The following is a 23,193-nucleotide window of genomic DNA, read 5'->3' as shown; positions in this document are numbered from 1 at the left end:
ACTGAACTGTGCGCTATCGCATTGGAATAACAATCAAGCGCTCGAGCTTTTAAGGTGCATTTTATAACGCAGCTAGGAATTTGTAGGTAGTTGGGGAACTTGTAGGTGCTTATAACAGTAGGTATGGACTTTTTTATATGGAGTGATTTATCTGTTACGTAGTAACTATTATATAATCTGTGGTTACTGTACCAATAAAACAACGAATTTATAAAATCGATATAATTCGACTTTACGTTACATTAATCCACAAAATATTTACAGGACCAATTTAACCTTAATATGTAGTTTAATTTGACTAAAATACTCGTTGATTTCAGAGGCCAACTTTCAAAAAAAACGTCACATTCCTGGCACCATCAATTTGTTTCGTGTTCGGAATAGTTATTCTTCACAATAACATTGACATAAGTTTTTTGATAAAATTTTGTAGTGTTTCATGTCTGGTTGGGTGAGACCAATCGTCTGATGGGTGAGGATGTGGCGACTCCGATAAACCGAGTTCCGAGACTAAAGCCTCCGTCGAGTTTCTGCAACGTTATCATTACTGTAAAGAGAACTTGACAAGTTTAAATAGGGCCAACTGGAATTCAAGTACCTACCAAGAAAAAAAAACATATAAAGAGAAGAGTACTACAAAGACATTAACGTTTGGCAAGAAATGTTTCTTGGAACTACAAGGAGGATCCTAGCGCGAAACCAATTCTTTAACTAAAACTTATCCAGTCTTTACCCATCTTTTCAAACCCTTTAAATAATAAAAAAAAGATTTTCCTATTTGTATAATGAATTATCCATTGCCACCATTTTGGTTAAAGTAGCGGAAGAGTGGTAACACTGGCCGTAAGAAAATAGGTAGGTACCTAAGTATATTCATCCCTACTTTCTGACAAATATCAGCGGATAGAGGGGGCCGGAGGAGTATCAATACCATGGGCGGACTTGTGCTCGGAATTTAGTCACGGAATGACATCCAGGGGCCCGATTCTCCTAAGTTAATAATGTCAAAATCGAATAGAAATCGAATCGCAATATAATGGCAATAGCAGTTTTAACCATATCGGGCATTCTGCTAGCAATAAAAGACCAATCGTATTCGATTGACATTTGATTGGTCTGCTATTTAGGTGATTTTGGTCTATACGGTAGTTTGCTGTACAATCATTTTGCAATCGTAAATCATTTGCAGACAAAATGATTCATTATTGAAGGACAGAAAAAGATAAAAACGTATTTCAAAGAAAAAATAGCGGAATGCCACATACGCTTCAATCGTAATCGAGTCGGGATCGGATATCAGTCGAAGCGAGTCGAACGTGAATTGTATGTCGCTTAAGTAAAATTAGGAGAATCGGGCCCCAGTTTCACGAGAACTGTGCCAGTCCATAGTGACACCTCTTAAAGAAGTTAACCAGCAGCCCTTCGTTTGGACCCAATTTTGGATTTAGAATAGAATACCTACGTGCGCTTAAAAAATATATATTTTTACCGCGAACCTAATAAAAATTAACAGTAATAAATAAAGCCTAGCTTAATCGTGAAACGCAGTCTTAATTGTGTGAAATTGTTTTTTCCTGGTCTACACACGTAATACATGAGCTAATTATATGACAATTACCTATTTGTACGCAACACGGCATACTGCCTTACAAAATTCTTAGCTATCCTGAAGGTACCAGAATTTGCTCAAAATTTATTCAATACAGTAAGCAGGGGCCCGATTCTCCTAAGTTAATAATGTCAAAATCGAATAGAAATCGAATCGCAATATGATCGCAATAGCAGTTTTAACCATATCAGGCATTCTGCTACTAATAAAAGACCAATCGTATTCGATTGACATTTGATTGGTGTGCGATTGGTCTGCTATTTTGGTGATTTTGGTCAATACGGTAGTTTGCTGTTCAATCATTTTGCAATCGTAAATCATTTGCAGACAAAATGATTCATTATTGAATGACAGAAAAGGATTAAAACGTTTATTTCAAAGAAAAAATAGCGGAATGCCACATACGTTTCAATCGTAATCGAGTCGGGATTGGATATCAGTCGAATCGAGTCGAACGTGAATCGTATGTTGCTTAAGTAAAATTAGGAGAATCGGGCCCCAGACCTTGCAAAGTACGTACAACCTGTGCCGATAAAGAATGGGATTAGAAATCGCGACAGCTGTATTCAACTCTCGCTCATGTGCTATAGTGTATGAGCGAGAGGTAAATATAGCTGTCGCGATTTCTAATCCCATTCTTTATCGGCACGGGTTATATCGGGTGTGTCGTTCACAATCACATTAAATTCTATCACATATACTATATGATACTCTATGGCGAATTGTAAAAAAAATAACCTAATCCATTCAGTGGTTTAGCCACAGGAGTCATTTTTCGTTTTTATAATTTACAACATCATGTGTAAAGCAGAGATAAAGTTAGGAGTATCGAATGTTTTGATCAGTTGACAGCTGTCAGTTTTCAAGGGAGAATTACAGTTGTTTGTAATGACTGACTTTTATATGGTGTTCTAATTTTCGCACATTTTTATTCTATTTACTTTGTTTGAAAAATTCATTTTTTTTTTTTACGTATTTTTCTTTTTTCTTTGTGTTAATGGACATATATTAACCAGTATATTAACGCATTTCATTTAATGTGATTATGAACGACACACCCGATATATGGGTGGTTGAGCGGTTGGTTGTGTTTTATTAGAACCATTAAAATAATAACTTTCTATATTAATTATTCCCATAACATTATATAAGAGACTACTAATGAAAACTAATGAATAATTTCTGTATAAAATATATTGTATAGTACACAATTCGAAGTCTACAACAATTATTATGTACACGTCAATTACGGAGGTAGTTCAAACAATATCAATATAGGTACATACAGCGACATTGGTAAAAAGTCAAAAGATTTACAAAACATATAACAACTTTTACTCTATATTTACATAATGTACACTGCAGTAAAACTAATTATAATTGTACTAAATTGATAATAATTGTACTAAATTGATGATTCGATTCAAGGTACCTATTAGATTGGTTCCTGTTCTAATTTAATCATTCGCATTGAAATTGAATATCACCCCAAAGAGGCCGAATGGGGATTTCAACTGATCTTTGTTTGTCTAACCGTCAAAAACTATAATTAAATGCGTTTGTTTTATTTTTACAATATTATGATGACATTTGATTTGGGTATAGAATTATTGGACAGTTTCAATAATAATTGGCTGCCAATCGATTCTTATGTTTTTGCCACTTATACTTTGGATGACGATAGCTCTCTCCAATCCCCAATTTTTTCGAAGCTGTACTTATCCATCATCCTCCGAACCTTTTTCTCAACTATGTTGGGGTCGGCTTCCAGTCAAACCGGATTCAGCTGAGTACCAGTGCTTCAAAGCTGTACTATTTGCACAAAAAAAATATATCGAGGAGCTTGCGTATGAAAATGATTATCTAACAAAATTAATCTACATCAGGAACCAATATCAAACTCACAATAAATTACTCAGAACACTACATTTGCAAAGAGGATTTATGGACTCCTCAAGTCGCGTCAAATTTTACTAAAAGTTTACGTCAACTCTATGGTCTAATGTTCTACTTTTAAATGATAAAAGTGGAAGTAAATCACTTCTTTTCGCTCGCCAGTGCTTGTCCCAGTGACGCTGTAGCGACGGTCGGGTTCGCCGCTGTCACGATCTTGTCGAGCAAAAGGCGCGTCTGCATCTGAAATATAATTAAATGGAGGCTACAACTAGGTTCTATTTTCAAAATGCGGGTGTTCGGGGGATGAGGAACGTTACTAGCTCCGCCCTCATACGCCTTCTTCGGAATTCGTTCGTTTTTTTTAACCAAATCACCGATCAATCAGGTATAATCTTTGACCGATGTCTTAAGGAACCCGAACGCCTTACTAATTGACTAGTAGCTGATTGTTTGGTCACGCTGACAGTACGTATTTGGCCTACAAACAGGCGCCTGACCTACCTGCCTTATAGCCTCTTCGCTCATCGTTCCTTCCTCCGTGGAGAGAATTAATCGACAGCCATCCTGAACACCCACCGTGCCATTTTAGTTGATTTTACAGCCGTATGTTCAATTCAAAGGAGAATACATATATTGAAAAAGAAAATCTAGGTTTTAAAAGCGATATTAAATCACAAATATGTATAATTATGAACAAAAATATTTAGTATGAAAATACCTCGTTTCCATTAGTATGAGCGGCAGCCCGCACTCTATCCAATTCTTCTGCAAGACGTTTGGTCTTCTCTTGAGCTCGCTGTCTTTGTGCTACATACAAATTTCTGAAAACAATTAAACAAATCCTATTAAGCTATCTATACTAATATTATAAAGCTGAAGAGTTTGTTTGTTTGTTTGAACGCGCTAATCTCAGGAACTACTGGTCCGATTTGAACAATTATTTCAGTGTTAGATAGCCCATTTATCGAGGAAGGCTATAGGCTACTTTTTATCCGGGTTCGTGCAGAGGTTCCCACGGGATGCGGGTGAAACCGCTGGCAGAAGCTAGTACTTAATATACAAATCCGAGTACATAAAAGTCTATTTATAAATAGGTAACATAAGAAATAATGTTGACAACGTGTTGTTGTAGATGATGTCGCGTCGCCAAAAATAATTATTATTGCAAAATCGAAATGGATGGCGCGCAGATAGGATAGAAGCGTGTGATGCTGACGTTCTGATGTGTATAAACAACATGACTGTGCATTTGTCTATTTTTACCACTTTCACAATGATAAGCATAAATGATTTAGATGGGATTAGGTTTAGGTACGGTGACGGATAGCATTTTGGGGATGCCTTTAGAATTAGATTCTCCAATTGATAATCCACACCACCAAAAATCATGAGAAACAGGTACCGATACAAAATCACATATATAGGTACTATAGGATAAAACAATCCTCTGAGAAGTCTGTGTATTTTTGCAAAAAACTCAAAAACGTAGTATATGGAGTTTTCGTGCGAGTTTCACCAATAGAAAAAGGACTTTTAATACATATGATAAATGCAAATGATTAGGGCCCACTTTCACCAACATAACAAGCAATTCTGTTTTTCAGTTGTTTTTGGAAAACTGCTATTACGATTATGCTGTTGGTGAAATTGGGCTAAATAGGTATGTTAATAAATAATAAAAACACAAATAAAAACTGACCTTATTACAAACACTTGCAGTAATATCCCGATCAAGGCGACCCCGGTGCACATTGCTATAATAACGTAGTTGGGCAATTTCTTTATACCAGTCGACCCATACGTTGCATTTTTACTATCATTCGCATTGGACGATCTGGTTTGGGATTCATAGTAGTAGCTGTAATGTGGGTTGTTACGTAAACTGGAAATAGGAAAAACAAATAAGTTAGACTTAGGGCTGATTGTTCAATCATCAGTTAACCTCTATCTGAGGAATAAATATGGCGGTTTGACATATCTTCTATACAAAAGCTGTCAAAACTTCAAACTTATTCGTCAGATAAAAGTTATCTGGTGATTGATAAATCAGCCCTTATAATATTGAGTTATTTTGCTAAGTTATAACATGAGTTGGGATATAGTTTTATCTTTCAAATATGTATGTGAAGATAATATTTTTTTGTCGAAAAATCCAGAAGGCAGATTTGTGGCTAAAAAATTAATTGGATTTCAACCTTTTTTGATATCATGGCCTTCAAACAGAATTAGCGTAAAAGAAAATTATAAATTAAACTCTTATGATAACCTTTTACATCTATAAATGAGATAAAATAAACTTCCTTACTTATAAGGCACATGTGACCTATACACGTACGAGGCCCCACCGTGATCGGAAGTTTCTATCTCGGTCATGCTGTCATATCGAGCGCGACTACTGGGCTTGCTCAGTACATTGTACGCCTCCACAATGCGAACAAACTTCTCCTGTGCTCGTGCATCTTTATTTTTGTCAGGATGATACTGGAATATATTAGAAATAACATTAACCCATTTATAGTACAGATATATACAAAACACAATTGATTTTCTATTGTTTTATAGTAAGCGGCTTACAAGCACTTAAGGGCCAAGCTTGTCTGAATAAGTTTATATTCATGTTCATGGCATACTTGGACCTAAGAATTAATTAACATTATTCCTCATACTCATTGACAATTTCAGTCATCTACTGCATTCGCAGAAACACATTTCTAATCAGTAACCTTTTCTATGTTAAAAATATACAGTCGACTCTTGTTAATTCAAACCTGCGATATTTCAAAGTTATCACGAGTTCCCTATAAAATCTCTTTATATTTCGAACTAAATCAATACATTTTGTTGCACTTGGTAATTCGAACGAAAAAAGCATTGCTATATAACAAAAGGACGCGTTAATTCGAATTCTTAGTCGTCCAACACTCGAGAATTCAGAGTTGCAGAGAGGAAGAGGCGGAAAGATTGTAAGTCAGAGCCAGAGAGCAGTCTGAGTAGCAGCAATCTGCTTTGAAGCAGTATGACGGAGCTGTTTCAAAAGATTAATTAATTCACATTATGAATACATGTATGCATGTCGACTGTACATACATATGTAATACCATCCACTCCTTTTCCTTTCTCTCAAAGATTATCCTGGTGTTACAGTATACATTCAAACTTTTTAGAACTAAATACATTTATACATTCCAAATGTTCACCTGACTCTCTAAAATAGAATTTCTACAACATAGCCATTGGCAGCCATTGCTAGTAACTGAATGACTCTGAACTGCTTTTTATAGCTGTGAGCTAGGGTAACACTGAATGTTCTTAGCATCCAATCTAAGGTAACTTTAAACAGTAACTAATATTTTTCCCAGATTATATATTATGGGCACTTACTAACTTACTCTATTGTGCAATATTGACTTTAAAATATCACATCTGGAAAATATAATTACCTAATAGGTAGGTACTTACTTACATAGTTATCAATAACTATTTGCACTCACCTCTTTGCTCATTTGTATGAACGCTTCCTTGATATCTTTATCTGAACAATTTCTTCTCAGATTGAGTACTTCATAGTGATTTTTTCTATTTAAACTGAAAGCATATTACGCATACAAATTAGATGAGATTCCTTGATCCATAAAATGTTTCATTCTTAGAGCGAAAGTATTTTACCTGTAGCACCTCAGCAACGCCTTAATTGCTTTGATGTCATGAGGTCGTTTAAAAAAAAACATAACGATGTGCACGATTAAAATTTATCTAATATTTTGAAAGTAGTTCATGTTATTATTTTGCAATTTCCATTTTTGATCCCGACTCCGATGGAAATGTAATTGTCAAAGTTGACAGCACTGGATCACAATTGCCATAAACAAACGAAAGAAAAAATATAACAAATACGTTTTATCAGTTATAGATTTATGTTATATTTCCCTGGCTATGAATTCCTGACTATATAATATTGATTTGTTCTATCGTACCCATTTCCGCTATTAAAACTACAGACAGAACGTACAGAATCATATTTGATTTTTCAGCCTAGCAACTGCCACATGAATGTCAAATCAAATATGGCGCGCAACGCAAACATGCAAAATTGCAAACACTGTTTATTTTGTTGCAAAACAGAAATGAAAAATTAAAGCTTATGACTATTGTAACTTAAAATTAAAATTTCAGTGTGAAATATTGCTATATGATACAGGTACCTGTTAAACTTACCGTGGCTTACCTACGTTTTATGGTGTGTGAATTCTTCGGTACTGTTCGTGCTGTTTATATAGAAAGGATTAGTTCTCAAATTTTTGAGGAATTCATTACCAAACTGTGAAGAACCTTGAACAGCAATTTCTCCACAGAAAGTAAGTCAGTAAAATGTCATATAGTTCTTATATATAGGCACTTCCATAGCAAAAAGAGATCATGAAACTGTACCTACAAAGTAGTTCATAAGATAAGAACTTATTTAAAAGTCAATTATTCGCCTAAATATTTTTACATACCTACTCTCGTGCATGGCAGAGACATAGGTACCGACTTATATTATAGACCTTCCTACGCTTTAATTAGCTTGTTTATTTTTTGCTCGATACAATCAGCTAATCATTTTGTTTCGGTAATAATTAATCTGTTACCTAGTATTTACAGTATTATCATTTCTGGCGCTATCATAGTGCCACTCATTTCCACAGGGAACTGTTTTCTCCTGTGTCGTAGTCATAACGTTGTATGAACCTGCCGGGCACAAAATCAACGCACGGCACGCAAGTACGACGGCGCGGCGCGGTGACGGCGGCGGGCGGCGGTGGCGTCAAGCGGCAAGCCGGCGGCGTTCAGTGTACGCGCGTCAAATAACGCGAGTGGTCGTACGGTCATGCGAGAAGCGGCTGGCAGAATGGCCGAGCTCGAGTTCGAAGCGCCTCTCGCGCAAATCGAGGAGGCAGATGACTGCCTTTCTACTGCTGACTACCCACAAAAAACCATTAATGGTAACGACATTCGTCTTAACAACATAAAAAATATCAAAAGTGAAATGGTCAAAATGAAAACTGACTCCAACAAAATAAATGATAACGAGGAACCTAAACCGGTGAAGTGCAAACAGGACAATATGCAAAACGGTGAAGGAGATAATTTTACGGAGACTTTCTCCGGTTCTCTTGAAGATTTGGTGAACACTTTTGATGAGAAAATCACCAAGTGTTTCGGCAACTACGAGGAGAGCGTGGAGAAGCTGGCACCAGTACAGGTTCGGACCCAGGAGGAGATCATGAACGAATGCCAGTGAGTACCAATTACCATCCTACTAATTAGAGCATGCAATTAGGAATTATGGTATCATATGTGAGATCATCTGCTTCAAATATTTTCCAAACATTGAGTATATATCTTTGTTTTAATAAACATGCTGATAGTGAGAAGCCGGCAGGAAAAACCTTTCAAGAAATATAAAATTGATTATCTAAAGAAAAAAGAAAATATAAACAAAAAGGGCGGGCTTTGCGCATGGCATTTATGGCAGAAGGATCGATCAATGTTTTGGGGCGAGGGTGCGCAGGGGGTGCGTGCCGGAGTGGCCGCGATGACGCATCGCACTCCTGCCCCCTCACCCTCTTTGTTTCCTACCCAAACTTAAGGGAGGCGAAACGACACGCGACCGTAACAAGATTGAATTTATACTAAACGAACTTAATTACCTTACTTATTAGCATTATGCATAATACCTGTTAAATACATCTCTTATGTTTATCGTTGTATCAAGTTACACTACGTGCTATATATGCATCCATAAAGGTATATCAACATATCTACATGATATCTCAAACATCAATCACAAAGAGCGTAAAGAATTTTCCCGAGCATCTGCGTTTTATATTCTCATGACTCGAGTCTGAAGATAATAGTAAAAGTCTCTCACATAGCCTATTGTTTATAGCGAAAATGAAAAAGCTTTTTCTATTCAGCCTGCTGGATCCCTTTGAACAGTATGAGAGTCTGATGAGTTTCAATTATTCATTTCATTGTTGCGTTTTTTCTGTCTTTTGTTTTAATCATTTCTTATGTGAGACCATTGTACATATATCGAATACGGTGACGATCACACAGGCCATGATTTCATTATCTAATTAAATAAAACAATGGCTACGAAAGAAACCATTTTCTCCTGTCAACTGATTCCTCATAACTTCCAACTAAATCTGTTTTACAGTCTTTTTGCAAACACAATATTTTTATGTGTCAAGCTAAATCTTTTGGAGTTGATCCAGATGACCCAAATGCCAGAAGGCCGGAGAACACGTAAAATTTAAATGGGAACAATTCGCAAACTGCTCTTAAGAGGTGGGCTGAATTACTGTTTATTGATAACCTGGTCTAATCAGATGATATTAAAATATTCAAGAGTGTTTTGTACTTATACCCAGATAACCCAGAAAAATCATAGTAGCTGAAATAAGACTGTACCTAAACATAATTTTTGCGAATCGGAAAATCAAACTAACAGACCGAGACTTATTATTTTATAGCTACGGAGCAATGAAGGTACCTAGGGACAGTGCATTCTCCGTTAGATCTTAACACTTGTTGCATTCTTACCTATATTTTTAAGCAATAAAGGAATCTTGACAAACCGATAGTACCTTCACAACTGATTATTAAAAAAAAAAACTTACAAAATTTTCTGTCGGGGGTTAAAAAGGTAGTAAGCTGCGGTGACAGGTGTTTGCATTGATTCTGCCGTGATTCGACCGCAAGTGGCCGCAGATGTCTGCCCACCTTGCGTTTTGGACACAATAAAGGAACACCTTGTTCGAGTTTTTTTGAATAACATATGGCGTGCTTATTCAAATCAGGTCTTGCTTCCTTTTGGATAGGTCCTTCAATGTAGTTTATTTATCCTAAATTCAATACAGTCCGAATCTTTGAAGATTTCGTTTCCAAAAGTTGGGTAGTTAAGTTCTGCTTTACAAACACCAGCACTTTTAAAAAGTGGAAACCCTTTTGTGTACCTGCGCCGAACCCTGGCGAATAGCGGTCATGTTTTTTTCGGACTAATAGCTCATTACATTATGAATCTTCATTGACATTCATTACTATGCTCGTGAGTCCCGCTGTGAGTGTCCAGATCCGAAATTAATGGTGTAACAATTGATTATATCGTTTAAAATTACTTTTCTAAAATAATGTAGACGAAAATGAAGGAATTGAATATTAAAAGCAAATGTTTTTACTAATACATGTTCAATTCACATAATTAAAAAAGATTTCTTGCAACTGAAATTTTACTTTAATTAAGCTGTTTTGAGACCTTATTTACAAGCTTTTCTCTTTTCGTAATCGATATAAACTCTCACGCGCATAATAATGCAGCCAATATTATTGAAACCGTTTAAAATTCTGTCAGACTTCTTATTCATGACGAATCGTAAACATCTTCGTATCGACAGTGGCACACGACGCACGTCCGTCTCGAAAACTCGTCGTTTGGAATACTAAACAAGTTATGACTTAGATTGGACCCCTTTTATATCCTTTAATCTGCCTTCATAATTGCAAAATTACTAGGCAAATAAGAGAAAATGTCTTGCAATCTTCCAATCAAAGGCTCATTGCTTTCGATTGGTTATGTAATTGCATCGTTATGTATGGCATGATTAATGAATACAATAAGTGCATTGCGTGTGTAACCTGTGACCTTACGCACATTTGCGTGCACGAAAAAGGTTTCTTAACCGCAACCTGTTTGGAGCACCCCGACTCAGTTTCCAAACTGACTTTAGTTTGCGTGTCTATCTTAATCGTAAGCGGTTAATTGAAGTGGCCTTCCCAGAGCAGGCTTTCTAAAAAATAACAGCGTTTTAATAACTAATGTGCATTTAATACAGCAAGATATGTATTTAATAACAAGAATTTGTAGGAAACTCATGTTACAAACTTGGAAGTCGTATCATAACACGTCTCTTGGTACAGAAATATCATTCGCAAGTCAAAAATAAAACTAATACCAATGTACTCCAGATGTTTCAAACTTGTGTTAGTTAATATCATAACCAAAACATTCAACTGTCGTTATGTTTGCAAAATGCGTCACCATTTGCAATTTTATCTACTCTTCCCCAGAGGAAATGTGGCCTAGATCTAGCGATGGAAACATTGAATTAGCATACGGTCTGTCTACTGTAAGCCGCCTGCTATTTACATACGACGACACTTTGCCGCAAATTAGCTCCACAAACTGTCTCCAAGTTTCTTTACGTACCAGTAGAAGTTCATAAGGTATAGAAGTTGAGTAACTAAATATCAGCTACTCATTTGTATGATGACGTAAGGCTTTTATTTTATAGGTAGAAGTAGAAAGTAAATATAGTTTAGGCGTACATAATTTTCTTTCATTCTTTCTGTTTACGTTTTGTAATGAAAATTCAATTTGTTGTGCGTACTCGGAAATATTTATAAATACAGCAATAATATTAAAACCTAGTTTCTCAGGGCACCCACACATACGGGCACAAGGCCAATGACCTGCAATTCGCAACTACCCACATAAAGCGAGCGCCCCTTGTAACATCGCAGTTAGAAGAGGAAAAGCCCCTCCTTGATAATCTATAAAGGCATTTAGAATGATTAATCGTGTAATCCATATTTTAACAACAAAATCCTTTTTAAAATGCACGTTATTAGAAAGTCAAACATGATTTCTCACCTCATGTTATCCAGGTATATCCAAATGTTTCCAAACCAACTACACCATAAAATGTAAACTTTATTTGAGCCGCTCTCTGTGTTCTTTGAACGTTAGTTTTAATTGGTGCACAGTTTATTGTCAACCAGTTCTTTATGTGCTTTTTATAGTTTTGAGAGAAGTAAGGTGTATCCATTAAAGAGTCGCGGTGGTTGGCGCCGTCCCCAGAGTTCATCATTAATGTGTTAGGAAATTATCTTAGTAGCGTCATCTTGAAATGATTTCATAAGTATATTTTAAGGTCGTCTTCATTAATCTACCCGTATAAAGCACACGTGGTACATCATCAATCACATGTTCAGCAAACAAGCTGAGAGCCCATCTGGCCATCTATAAAGACAAATGATACTTCGTCAGAGTGGACATTAGCTATGAATATTAATTGCATCTTCAAAGTTAGTCTAATTTGGTTGCAAGACTGTTCTATTATTTGAAGATCTAGTTATGCCTTTAATTCATTTATAGCACATTTTTAGCAGACTGACTTCCTCAACAGTTGACAATAATCATAGTTATCAAGTTTTTAACATGAATTTTATATAATATATTTAATTCATGATTCAAAGTATACGCACGTGGGCGAACAACTAAGGTCTGCATTTTATAGAAGTTACATGGCACCTCTGATAAATGCTCGAAGAAATCTGCTTTCAAATGACTGGCATGATGATTATCTTGGTCTTAGGCTTGTTATGAAATAACCTTATGTAATTAAAACACATGGTCTTGCTACTGAAGCATATTTTACATCATCGCTTCATATTGTGACGTCAGGGCTTGTTGTCTTTAAAGCATATGCGAACGTTGCAAAAAATATTGTTCCACGGCACAGATTTACCACATCGTGAAGATTTTTATGAGGTCGTCTATAAAAATCCATTTATCTATTAATGACTATGTTGCAATACTAAGTGATTACAAGCGCACAACTTAAACAGTTCTTGTTTGTGTATACCCATCCATATCCTTGACAATGGCTTCATTAGCAAGTAATACAGCCACAAAAACACTAGCAGGCGTAGGCAGTACAATTACACGGTCGAGTAAACCAGGTGCAACGACCATAGCTTTCAGCGTAGTGATTTTGAATACAATACCATAATTGGCCACTTGTTAATGGATGGGTTCGAAGTAACAATGCAAATTCGACCGATTCATTTGTCACGAGTTTTTATTGATAGCTTTAGTACTTTTACTTGCGTAAATCAGTCATTGTTACCAGAGAGTACCTAAGTAAGTCATACATGATAATACTATACAAGTACATGACTTATAGGAAATTGATACCAAAAACAGAGCTCGGAATAGATTATTATAAAAAATCATAGTTGAGTGTCAAAACAATCATCAGCTGATTAATATTAACAACAGATGCTAGTTTGTCATTGTTGTGCGTACATTATTATAAAAGCGAACATTTAAAATCAAGTGACTCACCCATGACATAGCAAAAATGAAATTTGAAATTGTATAATAATTTAATCGCCAGTCATCAATTAAATTGATGAAGTAAACTCTTATGTGGAGAAAGGAATCCAGATTGTTTAAATTAATTATTACGAGTACCTAAGTAGAGTTGGAACATACACGATTACGTAAGAATGTAAATTACCACGCTCCAACACATATTATAAGGACCATGATATAATTTTTCTTTCCCAAAGTAAGGTAAGAAACTACGCTTCACAGCCATATAATAAAAAGTCTGTAGACCTGTTCTATCCTCCAGCACTCAGTACCAATTATGACGTAATGTCTCCTATGTGCCTACGCGCATATATAAACCATATTCTACAATGCCTACACTGTACTATATTATCAGGCAAACCAGAGTTTCGCCGTATGACGCATCCCAGGCCATATGTCGCAGTTTCCTTGAATTCGCCAACGCAATACAACACCTCACAATATGGCTGTTTCGTGCAGATTTGATTGCCGTTCAGCTATTTATATAATCGATACAAGTGCTGAAATGGAGGTCTTACTGACACCGACTTTCTTGCCTTCGAGCCATGTGCTCCCTTTCCAATCCATTTCTTGATCAAAAGCAATGTCATCTGAAATCCATATCTAATGAGCAGGAGATACTTTTCATATTTCATAAAACCTATCCCATGGTTTAATATACTTATTTTGTAACTGTCACAAAGTCTTTCTTGAATAATTAGCTCAATATTTTAGGCGTCAGCGTCGTATTCACTGCAACGCGCTCGTCTCTAATTTAACACAATATGCACGACGGTACCGGTGTTCATTTCAATACGCTGACCTTCCATCAATTTAAAATAGATTATACTACTGTCTGCTCACACTCACACGGCCCACGTTGTTGTTTTGAGGTGATCTCACGTAGTATTGGAGTAGAAATTTTGCCTACCTGCATTTTGTATAAATATATAAGACATTTAGGGAATCTTCGGAAAAATAAACGAATGTGTTGCTCTGAAAAAACATAGTTTTATTTTAACATAAATTATCACTTTTTTAAGCACTATAACAATAGAAATTACAAATTACCTGAAAAAACATAGAAACGACATTAAAAGTTTATTGTTCACTGCCGATTCCTCTTCCTATTATATTATTTAGTTTAAATTATTTACGTTACGTTTACTTAGTCTCGCCATATTTCCAAACCACCCGTCTGCTTTATTCACAGTACCGCCATCTAAAGATAATGTAGGTAAAACAGGAACTGTTTTACCCACAGACATAGCTTAAAGAAGTTTTAATTTCCTTACAAATATTTATCAGCACATGTTTAAAGACTTGAGCAGTCATGAAGGAAACAAGGAAACTATTTCGATATTTCTATAAACAAAATCTGAAAACGCTTTAACTAAATAAAGGTATTTTAATGAAAATAACTTTTCGGTAATTAAAATTGCATTATGAAAGTTCTCTGTTTTCTCTTCGATAATGGGACGATGAGTCCATGTAGAAAATTGATTGATGATGATTACTAGGATGCAGTGCCCACACGGTAGTTTTTCGCACAATTCCCATTATACTGGTCCCAATAAACCGTTGCATTATGGCAATAATACTGTTATAACAGCCTGGCATCACGAATAATCACGATGGCTTAGCCACAGTAAGTTATAGAAAATGACTAAGTCTTCCCTCGCCAGATAAATAATAAAGGTACCTACCACATAACACCTTAAGAACAAAAAACTAAAATACTTTCTGAAGTTTTAACAACACAGTGCTTCTCGTGCACGAATACCAATAAAAATTGTTTATACACCGGGTGTGTTTTTAAAATCCCTTCAATTCGGAATGGTTCTTTTCCATTGCGGTGGATTACTTCACACTATTGAACGTTGTTTATAAATATAGCCCTCGCCTTAAGATTATTTTCGCGAGATTCACGTCATCCGGTCCTGGATTGTTTGTATGACTCCGTGTATGACTAAACTGTAACTCATTACCGGTCATACCAGTGAGTAATGAGTTTGGGGAATTATTAGCAGCGCAATAAAAATTGGAATTCCGAATAAGTACTGATTTCAGGAGCAATTAAATCGCAAGCATCAGCAATTCAGCATACATCAATACATTTGGCGTAGGTATCAATTTTATTTACTTATATCTTGACATAGACGGCATAATAAGAATAAACTGTGACGATGCGATACACCCGAGACGAGACACGTAACCTTGCCAAAACAAGCTCTTTCAAGGACGGGCCCTGTCGTCGTTCCATCCGGACCTCTTCAAACTCCCCCACCTCGCTTCCATCCGCTCTCCTTGAGACCCGCGTTATACGCATGCTCCTAACCAGACATATAAATACTCTACCTATACACATACAGGTTATAGACACGCACAAAGACTTCAATACAATCTTCAAAGACGCATGATTTATAGCACAGCTGTTAAACTCCAAGTGTAACTTATTCCATCCATGACATAGGGTACGATTTGAAACGCCTATCGATTTATGTATCGCGACAGTCCGCTTCATCCTCGGCTCGTAAGAACGGTCACGCATAGTTGCCTATCCCTTTTACTCTTGAGACCCAAAGTACTCGAGAGTTCGTCTCCTCTTATGAGTTGTAAAGATAAAGGTGCTTTTGAGACAGCAGGACACTGCCAACAGTTTCTGTCTCACACACGGCTTTGAGGTAGTTGAGGATAAATCAGAATGGCGTCATGTACTTACAAGGTACATTTTCTAATTATAGTGTAGGTACCTACTGGTAGTTGTGTGTAAAATAAAACCACATTTTGACATAGCAGCAAGCTTGCCGCACTAAAACTGGCCACGCTAATCACGTCTTCCCTGAAATAGTCTGGAATTTCCTTGCGGCGCGATCAATACCAATGTCAGTACACGCTATTTTTAATTTACTTGCACATTGAATCATAATAAAGGAATAATATGAAGTAGGTATAATGGAAAAACAGGACACCTATTTTTTATTCTAACCATGTGTCATCGTATCAATTGTGAATATCCTTCAAATAAGTTGCTATTAAGTAACTAGAACTAGCATGACATAGCACAGCACTATAATAGCCAAAACAACAAAAATGTCCTAAATTCAATATAGCTTCTGAACACGAGGAGCCACTTTTTGAATTTACATTTATAGTAACGAATTTCCTACGTCGACGAACGTTGTGACTATTATATCCGCCGCAGTTCCACTGGATACATAATTTGAATACCTCACGACGACCGAGGATATTTTCGTGCTTACAACATGTTAGCGGTTGACGTTCCCGACAAATTGAGCATTTAAGGTGTTCAAAAGGTTAAGATTTAAAGTTAGCTGTATTAGGTGCTAAAGAAAGTCAGGTCGAGTCGCTCGAACTGGATTGTAGTACATTCTCCGACGGCGGACGACGACCGGTTTAACCGGCGCGAATCCTGGCGCTAACACTACCCATATACCGACCATTACGTTCAAGAAATCAAGATAAAACAGTTAGGTGTTACCTAGCTACGATACCTATATACTTTGTTAACTACAAACGCATTTATATTAATTGCAACACTTGCAATATTGTTGGAAACGGAGCAGAATATTTATGTAACTCGTACGATAAGGTCAGGAACAATTTATTTATACAACACGTGTGAACAAAGCAATTCATATTTTTGAAGAAAGCAAATGGCGTAATCTTAGTCACCTGAAAGAAATATTGTCGGTCAGGTGTTGTAATTTCCTCCCGTCTTCCACATCCACACATCAGAAGGAAATATGAAATACGATTTATATAAAAAAAAAAAAAACATAATCATTTTGTTGCGTCAGCGGACATTTCTGGTTTGAAATGGACGTCTTATATTGTGGAGCGGTGGGCCAACTCATCGTACGTCTTCACTAATGACTATTTTATAATGGTAATAGTGGTTTGATTGACGATGATATTCTTGCGTAATAGGACCATCAGTTTTCTCCGTTCATTGTAATAGTTCAATTTAATGCGCCTTTAGGGATCACAAATCTAGGACAGCATTGTCTACGCTGATGTAATACATAATAATAAATCCCATTGAGTAGTAGCGTGTAGCCAATGAAACACTGCAACTAAACCTGGTACTTATCACATGCGTTGGTGAAGCCTCTGAAGTGCTCTAGTCTGCCGTCATAGGTACCTACGCACTGATTGGAGCTCACATGACTTCATACTATACTTACTACAATGCTTTTGCGATAGCATTATAGAATGTGAATTGATTTATTTTATGATAGAATTTAAATCAATCTACATAGTAGTAGATCACAAAACAAACAAGATAAAACCGACAGTAGACATGATTATTCTGTCTATTAGATCAGTCACAAGTTTACTAGACCAAAGAAAGATTACAAACGGAACATTAACGTTCAGGAAATCCTAATTGGTAATTGTTTATCATGAAGCCAATACGATTCCAAAATAGATCTGCAATTTCAGAATGATCAGATCAAACGCAGGAAAATAATCAGTATGCCAGACATTCGCCTGTATCGTACATTTCAGCTAATTTAAGTTCGTTTCCAATGAAGTAGTTAACATATCAGTAAATAACATGATGATGTTTATAGTTTTTATACGGATGCCTCTGAGTTGCGAGAATTACTAGAGTACCGTGCATAAAAGTAAAGTCAAGAGTTGTGCAATAGGTGCTTGAAGCAGAAATCTTTAAAAATATTTTTAGCCTTTTCATAGCCCTAGTTTGTAGAGATCTGAGCCTTCCAGACAATACGTGCTCTGGTGGAGTACCGGTCTATTGTTTTTTTGCCCATATTGAACCAGATATAAAACGATACAAGCAGAAGGGTTTTAAATCTGGAATTGTGATACTTTCGAACTGAAAGCGAAAAGGAATATAAAAATAAGGCAAAACGAAATTGTTTTTGGAGAAATCAACAAGACCTTAAATCGCCAAGTGTTCGTGACATTGTGCGATACAAACGCTAGATCCAACATAGTTATATTATGAATGTGTCTTTAAACAACTTTCGTTTTGGTCGATAAATCTGCCTCAGCGTGGCGGGTATTTGATAGATGTTCGTCACGTCAGTCAACACGTGGAGGATTATATAGTACCTAAACAATAGAGAGAGTAAAACAAAGATGAATTGCTATTCATAGAATAAAATAGAAAGATTTTTGTATAACCACAAACAAGCAAAAAAAAGCGAAAGGTCGGTAGGTAACATACCTACCTAGGCTAACTATTATGTATTCTGATTACGCAATACTGAAATAATTCCCACGCGCATCATTTTACATATTTCTGCATAAACTTCCAATTACCTTTTCTGACAATTAGATAAAGAATTACGAGGTTGTTGCTCCCATCACCTTAGCGATAAAAGCCTGCATTTCTAGTTCCATTTCCTTTGTTCGCTAAGCGATAACGATATCTCTTGCTAAAACGACATAATCTCAATGAATACTGCAATTTTAAAGCAAATAAATAATTCTAGTTTCATTGTGTTTGACGTGACTTTATGCATTAGCCGTCTTACCACAAAAACTTTTAAACGTCAGTTTATGCCTTGTCTAAAAAAATGTCAAATTATGACGTTGACATATGGTTCATTTTGCAGCCAAAATTTTATTAGACAAGTGTAAAACAGGGTTTAAAGTTTTTGTAGTAAGGCCCTAAACATTTAAACGGGTTTTATAAGTGGATTTTCGTTTACGGAAACTCGGAAGCTAAACTAACAAAGTTGCTAAACGATAGAGAAATGACGGGCTACAAAAAATGAACAAAACACAAATTGATAGATTCCCCTCATAAAGTTTAACGATTGTACGAAAAACACTAACCAAAAGAAGAGACTTCAGTAGGATTAAGGTACGTGTCTTAAAACTAAACAAGCAATTTGTTAGTGAATGTTTATAGATAAGATTTCAAAATGTTCACTAATGAATAACAAATATGAGGCGCGCCAAGGGCGGTACTCCTACACACTCGATATCGCGTCCATACAGCAGATAAAAGCAAGCGCTGCGCACACGCACGCATATTTAAATGCACGATCGATGTTCCACCGACTTGACGCAACTATGAATGTCAATCAATAGTCCATTGATACACTGCAACCTCATTATAAACAAAGCTACAAGTGATTTTGTTTATTTGGTGCTTGTTGAACCGATTGAACTTTGTAACTGTGCTTTTTAAAAAATTCAGGAAAGTACATTTTTGTGTCGTCTCAAACGAAACAAAAGCTAGTTACCTAATAACCTCTCAGTAAAACTTCATAGGTTCCTTTCTTACGCTGATTTATTAAATAGTAAAGACGTTTACATTTTACTCAGCATAAACGAAGCTTCGAGTTATGTCAATGCATTGTTCAGCAAAATTGACATTGCTATGGGAATTGCAAATCTTCGCTGGTTTCCTTCAGTAAAATACGACTTTGAGATTGTCAGTCTTGGCGTATTCAGCTTTCAAATTCATTTTGTAATTTATGACTGTCTGTTTTAATGTTTAGGAAACTGTGGCAACAAAGTAGTTAATGATGTTGACAATAACATTTTCAGTGCCTAGTTTACGAGCACTTACAGGCGTACCTAGATACTGTAGGTACTAACCTTCAGAAGCATCGACCCCATTTTGTTTATGTGCCTCGCTTTAATCAAGGTAATTCATTCGCTGTTAGACATTATTAAAGGTTTTATTACATATTGATATTGTTTATGGATTTGAATGGCCCAGGGTTCCAGAGGGCCCACTTAAAATAAACGGTGTAAATAACACAGATTATAATCATCATCATGTCAGGCTGGTGCCGTTCACTGTTGAAAGTAGGCCTCCTCCGAAGATTCGCTCTCGCACGTGATGTAACGAAAATTCTTAGATAGGTAAATCAGGTATTCACATAGAATTTGGATTGATTTAACCTCAGTTTGAATATTTTAGATCTTAATCTTCTTTGAAACTCACTCACATTGTACCTACCTACAAGCACATCAACTTCAAAGTAATATCTATAAGTGCCTAATACTTATAGGTAGGTATATATGTGAAGGTTTATCTAGTCTGCCTCCTATAGGTAACCTCACCTTAACTTTCAAGTATTTAAAATTAGTTTGCAAAGTAAACTGAACTAGGAAACATCTATAGTTCCCGGCACGTAACTTGGCAAGAATCGTGAGATGAAAACAAGTCCTATTTTTTTCAAGCAGACATAATCGCCACTAAAGGATGTCAATAACCATAGAATAATGCACAAGCAATAACAGGGACCAGTTTTTTGTATAATTTAGTGCACTATGTGCGAGCTCAAACTTATTAAAGGTCCCAAATCCTTGCCAAGTATACCTAATTGCAATGCGAATAGAAACCTTATGAAAACATATTTCTAGCGCAGAAACACATGCAAATGTTGTGAATCGTTCTGGTTTCATACCTGGAAATGAAAGCGCTTTACAAGAAACTGTAGCTTTTGTTACAAGAACTGAAAGGTACATTTTCGTGTGACATGAAATATGTAGTTAGGTACTGTAATACTTGGAAAATGGACTGCATGCGATTAACATAATAGCGACAATTTCCCTTAGTGGAGTCAAGTCATGAACGATAAGGCAATATGACACCATTCTCATAAACAATGAATACTAGAACTTACTAAATCAGAAATTCTGAACTGTGCTTTGTAATATTCATCCAACGTATTTAGGACCAATAAAGGCGATGTTGCACTTAATAGCCATCTTCTACGCGTACCCATCCATATTGCGCGGCGTCGTGTCGGCGACCTATATAATTATACAAATCAGGCCACTTACGTAACTAGGGATTGTCCTTCTTCGACACAGATAACAGAACAATAACTGCGCTTTGACATGAACAGAAAAGAGGAGGTAAAATTCACTAGGTTTACCTGAAATACCTAGTGCGTGGGTGCGTCAGAACCGAGGCTGGAAAAGGGGGTTAATTACACTAAGTATCTATACATTTTGCGTGTGTACTAAGTGGGCAGGGCTAATTTGGGGTGGAATGGCTATCAATATCCCAATGGATAAACTGAGTCACGCCTGTTGTTTCTTATTGATTTGCGGATATTAAGTGGGGTTTATATTGTGCTTTTAGTTTGTCAAGTGATCTCATCGGAACATTGAAGCCTTCGATACCAAGACTTGAATTATTTTGTACTAATGTCATACTAAATATTTGTACAACATCCGTTGCGAACATTTAATAGCCGTTTGACCTACAGCTGAGTCGCTAAGTATAAATCTTGCATAGATCTGTGTACACAGTATGACCTTGCGTAGGAGTTGAAGAGTGATGTATTTGAGTTATTTGTCAATATAGGCTATAAGGAATATGTATAAACAAAGCCAAGGACATATAAGCTGCATATTGTTTGTTAAACCCGTGCCAAGAACTCCCATCGTTCATACAAAAGGTCAAATATGCAGTTGAAAATTCTTCATTGTGGTCTTAACACATTCCATCGTTGCGTCGTCCATTTCGGGTTTAAGCATGGACACAACACTGACTGTTTGTTCTATCGTTTAACATAGACGCTTCCATTGTCAAGAAAGGGATATTGCATTGCGTCTTTACAATGGAATATTCAAGAAGTTCTAAAATATGTACTAAACAAAAAGAATCAAGAAAAGACTATCCTAATACAGGAAAATGAAAGTCAATAATGCTTGAGCATAAGCAGCTTGCTACACGTGAACATAGATAACTACCGTATGTAGGGACCTAACACTTGTGAAAACAAAACAATAGAGCTTCTAGCAATTGTCTAGAAATCGTTGTCTTCCTCAGAATAGAAGAAAACCAGTCCAAAAGTGCTCTTACGCATTTGTCATGGCGCGAATGAAAGCCACCTTATATATTCTGTCAACTCGAACATTACCCAACGTAAGTAAACTTGATGGCTATATATCGTGATGGTCGATTTGTAAGGCACCAAAGGCCATATGCTAATGCGTTACTCTTGTCTCTTTAAGTGGACAAGTTGATGTGCCCACGCTAACTGCTTCCAACTTACCGACACTCTTACTTTCTATTTGTACGGACGAGCATACTAATTACTAGACAGTATCGAGACTGTCTAGCTATCCTTCTGGCTTAGTCACAGAAAGCTTAAAATGTTTTTAAATACCTTTTAACAAAACAAACACGTCGTGTTACCAGTACCCGTGTGATTTATTAGAAGATTAAATTACCTTTCTAAAGTATAACCCATATCGATGAATCTCCAGCCAGTGTTTGTAGAGATATTTTCACTACATCATCCAATTAAATCATCTTATATACGCCTCTAAATTTTTTTAAAATAAACCTAAAGAGCTCTCGTATCATGATCATTAATCACGTTAAGACTTCTATTCAACCAAGAAACTTAAATTAACGCTTCCTTATACTTAAATAATGCAACATGAACAAAAAAACTGTTAGGTACTCTGAGAACACGCTTAATAAAGCACTTCTTAAATATGTTTGTAACTAACGTTACTCTTCTAAAATTAAAAA

The 23,193-nt window shown here is 36.2% G+C and overlaps 2 protein-coding genes across 4 annotated transcripts in view; one reads left to right on the top strand and one right to left on the bottom strand.

Annotated features, from left to right (window-relative positions):
- Positions 1-207: 207 nt before the first annotated feature.
- Positions 208-7,386, bottom strand: LOC124636439 (dnaJ-like protein 60). 3 transcript variants are annotated; one of them, XM_047172531.1, is made up of 6 exons: positions 7,172-7,386; positions 6,997-7,090; positions 5,811-5,986; positions 5,205-5,387; positions 4,224-4,326; positions 208-530 (listed from the first exon to the last, which is right to left on the bottom strand). In XM_047172531.1, exons 1-6 carry the CDS (start codon positions 7,231-7,233, stop codon positions 438-440), a joined length of 711 nt encoding a protein of 236 aa, XP_047028487.1. In that variant the 5' UTR covers positions 7,234-7,386; the 3' UTR covers positions 208-437. The 3 variants fall into 3 exon arrangements, with proteins under 3 accessions (XP_047028487.1, XP_047028488.1, XP_047028486.1); XM_047172532.1 differs by having other exon boundaries at positions 208-547; positions 7,172-7,383; XM_047172530.1 differs by lacking the exon at positions 208-530 and adding an exon at positions 2,786-3,745 and having other exon boundaries at positions 7,172-7,380.
- Positions 7,387-8,318: 932 nt separating this feature from the next.
- LOC124636344 (fasciculation and elongation protein zeta-2) overlaps positions 8,319-23,193 on the top strand; it is a 32,565-nt gene continuing 17,690 nt past the window's right edge. Inside the window, exon 1 of the mRNA XM_047172411.1 lies at positions 8,319-8,782. Within this exon, the coding sequence (XP_047028367.1) occupies positions 8,373-8,782 (410 nt within the window). The 5' untranslated portion in view covers positions 8,319-8,372. The remainder of the gene's footprint in view (positions 8,783-23,193) is intronic.

The sequence above is a fragment of the Helicoverpa zea genome, chromosome 14, assembly GCF_022581195.2.
Source record: "Helicoverpa zea isolate HzStark_Cry1AcR chromosome 14, ilHelZeax1.1, whole genome shotgun sequence".
In the NCBI taxonomy this organism is placed as follows: Eukaryota; Metazoa; Arthropoda; class Insecta; order Lepidoptera; family Noctuidae; genus Helicoverpa; species Helicoverpa zea.
The sequence above is the reverse complement of the archived record's forward strand: the minus strand, read 5'-3'. Positions and strand labels throughout refer to the sequence as shown.

Coding starts and splice junctions, on each gene's coding strand:
- LOC124636439 (XM_047172530.1), bottom strand. CDS start 7,233: ATGTTTTTTTTTAAACGACCTCATGACATCAAAGCAATTAAGGCGTTG. Junction 7,091..7,171: donor GCGTTGCTGAGGTGCTACAG/GTAAAATACTTT, acceptor ATATGCTTTCAG/TTTAAATAGAAAAAATCACT. Junction 3,746..4,223: donor CTCATACTAATGGAAACGAG/GTATTTTCATAC, acceptor ATTATATTTCAG/ATGCAGACGCGCCTTTTGCT.